At 42.5% G+C, this 4,785-nt stretch overlaps 1 protein-coding gene across 1 annotated transcript in view; it reads right to left on the bottom strand.

Moving 5' to 3' along the window:
* The window catches only part of map3k21 (mitogen-activated protein kinase kinase kinase 21), a 23,910-nt gene that overhangs the window by 1,551 nt on the left and 17,574 nt on the right, over nucleotides 1-4,785 (bottom strand). Inside the window, exons 6-9 of the mRNA XM_035663827.1 lie at nucleotides 4,131-4,253; nucleotides 1,997-2,147; nucleotides 1,162-1,256; nucleotides 24-860 (exon numbers count right to left, since the gene is read on the bottom strand). Of these exons, the coding sequence (XP_035519720.1) occupies nucleotides 24-860; nucleotides 1,162-1,256; nucleotides 1,997-2,147; nucleotides 4,131-4,253 (1,206 nt within the window). The remainder of the gene's footprint in view (nucleotides 1-23; nucleotides 861-1,161; nucleotides 1,257-1,996; nucleotides 2,148-4,130; nucleotides 4,254-4,785) is intronic.

Raw genomic sequence — 4,785 nt, 5'->3', positions numbered from 1 at the left:
GTGTGTGCGTGTGTGTTACTCACTATTGTGGTTGGTGGAGTATTTCTTTCTGCGTAGACGTGTTCCTGTGTTGTGGTTGCTCTGCTCTGGTGGCTGGCTTTGGGTTTGCACTGGTGTCTGTGTTGTAGCTGCGGTCCTGTTACTCTGGATGTCCGTAGATGCGGCCGGGCCCGGTCTGTTTGGCTCTGCGTGATGATTGACAGCTACAAGCCCAACCTTCCCAGGGCTGGACTCAGACACCTCCGCCTCAGACTGTAAGAGACACTTTGTGGAGTTGCATTCCACAATGGCTGACATGGAGATGAGATTGACAGGTTGGGTGGAGGTGTGGTTCGACGATGCCTCGTCTTTGCGGGGGCGACCGCTCGGCGGCGAGGTGCTGCGGCGGAACCGGGTTGCGCGCTGAAACAGGCCCTCCTTCTTCTTCTTCTCCTTCTCCTTCTCCTCACGCTGGGGCTCGCAATCTTCCCCAGGGGCAGAGTTTTTGAGAGCCTCCATGATGTCGTAACCGAGCACGACTGAAGCCAGCAACGAGCCGCAGCCGTACAGCACGGAGTCGGTCTTGCGGCGAGCCGACGTCCGCTTCAGGCTGTTGGTGGGGGTGAGCTGTGGGGTGGTGGAGGTGGACGAGGTGGATGTGGTGGTGTAGGGGTCGTCTGGGGTCTCTGGTGGGCCGCCCTTACCTCCTGCCCCGACTCCGGCATCCCCCGGCCCACAATGGCCACCGGGGCTCTGAGGCTGCTGCTCGTCCCTCCACAGAGGTAGATCGATGTACACCTGGTTGGGGAACTTGAGCTGCTTTGGCTTGGAGCTGCTGTCAGGACATTCCGGGGAGAATGCCTCGTCTTTACCGGCCCCCGCTGACATAAAAGGAACAAAATAATCAAATATGAGAAACCACCTTTTATTTTCTGAGTATGTAATTCAAAATATTTCCATGTGGTTATTTTATATAAACTATTTAAAATGAGCTATATCTTGTTATATATCGTTATTGGGATATGAAATTTGAGTTATATCACACACTAGTTAGTCACTGTAGACAAAATGTCAACAAACCACGGCCAGTGCTGAGCAAATTTCCACAATAATTTAAACAAACACAAAGCTCTTTATTTACATTTCAAAAACATACAGCTTCACAGTGGATTATCAGCTCACCTTGTTCAGCAAACAGGGCAGCGAGGGGGACAGACTTCTGGGACTTGACCAAGCTGGTGGACCAGGGATTACTGCCGTCGGAAAGAGGGCGCACTCTGTAAACCACAGACAAGAAAACATAAAATAGACTGAATGTCTGTGGGCTTATATTGCTATTTTTGTGAGGACCAAATTCAGTTTTTGAATGTACTTCAAAGGAATGTTTGAAGGTAAAGACTTTAGACATTTAGTTGTGACAGTGTCCTTTCAATGTCCTGATCAGAGAACAATCCTAAATACTCAAGGCAAATCTAATTTAATAAACTGCCTTTTCACTGTCCAATCTCAGTATATGTCAGTATGTGTTTCCATCTGGCCACACACACACACTCAAGATGATGCTGTTAGCTGAGTGGATTTAGACAGGCAGTGAGGCAGATGAGCTACTAATGCCTACCACGTGTTACCATGCGACAAAATAACTGCTAACAAAGCTAAGAGAGAATTTCAAATGTCAGCATCTTTTTAACTTTTTAACAGATTTTTTAATGATTTCAGCAGCAGCTGTGAGATTGTTCGCAATTGTTGAAAAAGAATCAGTTTTATCTTCTGGCATGCAAACAGAAAACTGTCTATTTCTCTAAAGTGTGTAATATTCTTGTGGCATATTGTTGCTGTTGTTTATTACTGTATAAAGCATATAGATGTGTCACAAATACATTACCACTTGAACATGAGGATGTGATTATGCTGTTTAGGAACAGGAACCAAATAGTGGCCAGTTAGATAGTGTGATTGAAAAATGAAAAGCCTGCGTTTTCCTGTGTGTGTGTGTGTTTGTGTGTATACACTTTACCTCTCAGCAGCAGCGGGCCTTTCTTTGCTCTGTACTGAACTGGGGCCCCAGGTTCTTCCTTTCTTCTTGATTCCCTTTTTCACATCATCAAACTCCTCTGGCCTGAAGGGGGTGCTGCGGCCCCATGTACGGTTGCTCTCATCTTGAGTAACTGTTAACACAGTGACCACAAGAGTTACCACAGACCCAAACAACTGACTGGCAATTTGGTGTAGACATGTTATTAAGATTATTAATCTCTTTCTCTAGAATGTCACACTATTCTCTCTCTCTAGCTATGTAGAGTAGTTAACCACATAACTCATTTTACCAGTTGGGGCGTTTTAAGGCCACTCTACACTGGATGGATATAAGCCTTTAATTACATAAATAACTGAGTTCGATTCAGGGTAACTATTTAACCCTTTCATACTATAAAATATCACCAATATAGCATACATTCGTTTCTACAAATTTTAAATCAAAAAGCCAAAAAGCAGAAACCAAAACCCAAAAGGTTGTTATTATATAAGATTCTTATAGGTGTGTGTTAGTCATTGTGAAGTGGTTATGAAGGTGTGAGGGAACACAGGATCCACCAAAGATGTTGGGGCAACAGACTCGGGCCAAAACTCCCATTAGTAGGAAAATGTGCTAATTAACAGCACTACCAGTAGGGCCAATTATTTAATTCAAGCCACGTCACAGCAGATGGTTCAAAAACTAACATGAACAGCAGATTGGCCCAAGTCTGTGGCACAAACCTCAACCTTACTTGCTTGTTTGATTTTCAGGTTAGGCAGAGTACCTGTGAAACAATTTCAACCAGCAGCAAACATCAAATTCTTGTCCACACATCCAGAAACTCTAGCCAATCAGCAAACAGAGCCCCGCTGACGGGAAGCTGTTAGGCATCAAACCCTCTCAACTGTCAAAGTTAGCCAAACATCACATGCAGCGTGTGGTGCCGTTAGCCACACCCACGCTGCGTGTGGGTAGCTAATAGCTTGCCTTTCTTTCTGACCCCACAGTAGGCTGTGAGCTCGCTGGTCAGATCAACATCCTGTTGGTAAACATGCAAACTGTCCCTCTGCATATGGGACGTCACTGGGGAGGGAAACATACATGTTACCTCTTACCAACATGAGCGTATCGTATCGTTACTGACATGCTCCTCGCTTGTACTTGCTGTGAACATTTAATACACAAGCATTAAAAAAGAAGGCCTGTTTCTTCTGCCATAGCAATGATAAATAAAATGCCTTGTTGAGCACTGCATGTATAGATGAATACATCTGAAAGCCTGTGCAGATATATATTGATATATCAATGATTATAGACTATATAAATAAAATTGACATGAAATGTGTATTGAAAAGTATATGTGGGAATACATGGGACATGAATGAATATATGTATATGTTTGTGCATATGCGTGCACATATAAATTGTATACACAGGATGTATCTGTATGTATGTTGAAAACAAAACTTTGCCCGGGACAATAAAACTGTCACTAAGATAATGTTATGACAATTGTTTTCCATAAATAGAGCAGACATTTGCTCTTCTGTGCACGGAATCACTCCATATTGAAACTAATCAAGTGTACAGTGCATTTCATGTATTGTGAAAACAAATCTCCCTCTTGGACAATAAAGAGCATCAATCTAATCTTGTAACTCAAAGAATACAAAAAACAAAGAAAAAAATTTTTTTTTCTGCCACTTTGCAGAATTCTGATCCATCTCAATCTATTTATACATTAGGGCTATTTATACCAGTAACAGTGATTGTGAGCCACAATCAGCGCCCTCTTGTCTGAATATCAGCATCTGCCATAAATGCTCGAGAGGAATTTGTTCCCGTTATTGCACGGGCGTTGGTGCGTGACTAACAACATTATCAAACTGTTCAAACAACTGGCTGACTGCTTGTGGCTCTGAAGCTTTTGTTCACACGGCTCTTGTCATTGTGAATGTTCCCAGTTCCCAAATTCTCAGAGAGATGATGTGATTTATTTATTTAATAAACTGACACTTAATTCAGGCCAAGAAATACAGTACACAGCCATGCGAGTACTGATACAGAGGTGCAGGAGACAATCAGACCCCACACTAAGGGGAAACTTGAAAATGGAAAACACTGAACTTACGCTGAATGGCTCGTAGTCGGGGGATGAGTGTGGGACTGCTGGGAGGAGAGGAGCTGGTGCTATGGAGGCTCCGTCTCTTGTCCATGGAAGGCGACGCCTGCACAGTGATCTTATGCTGGAAGTCTGCAAAAAGGGCAACATATGGACAGGGGTAACGGGGGTAATGCGTGTATCTTTCATAAGATGTCCAACACAATGCAAGTGCGGCAAAACCGGCACAAACAACAGACGAGGGCACACAAGTACTTTACACCTGTACATACTATAATGATTGAGAGTGTACATGTTCTATGAAATAACTCGACAAATCTTGATGTACAGGTGATCAAATATTGGAACAGAACAAAAACCTGGTAAAAAAGGCAGGAGGGATTGCTTAAATCCACTATGCTTTGACACATAATAACAACGTAATTAATTCATTTATTTTTACAGCTAGACACTTATGAAAATACATGATTTTGTCCATTGTCACCATTTCTTGATGAATCACACTAGTTCAACTGAGCCACTCAGAATTTCTTTAATAATGTTCTTTTACAACTGTATGTAAGTATTTACTTAGAAATTCTTCCCATTCAGGGTATTAATCAGTTTTATATATATATATATATATATATATATATATATATATATACACTGTACTAGAGACACA

The sequence above is a fragment of the Morone saxatilis genome, unplaced genomic scaffold (assembly GCF_004916995.1).
Source record: "Morone saxatilis isolate NCDOM2014 unplaced genomic scaffold, NCSU_SB_2.0 Contig19, whole genome shotgun sequence".
In the NCBI taxonomy this organism is placed as follows: domain Eukaryota; kingdom Metazoa; phylum Chordata; class Actinopteri; family Moronidae; genus Morone; species Morone saxatilis.
This window is presented reverse-complemented; position numbering and strand designations above follow the sequence as displayed.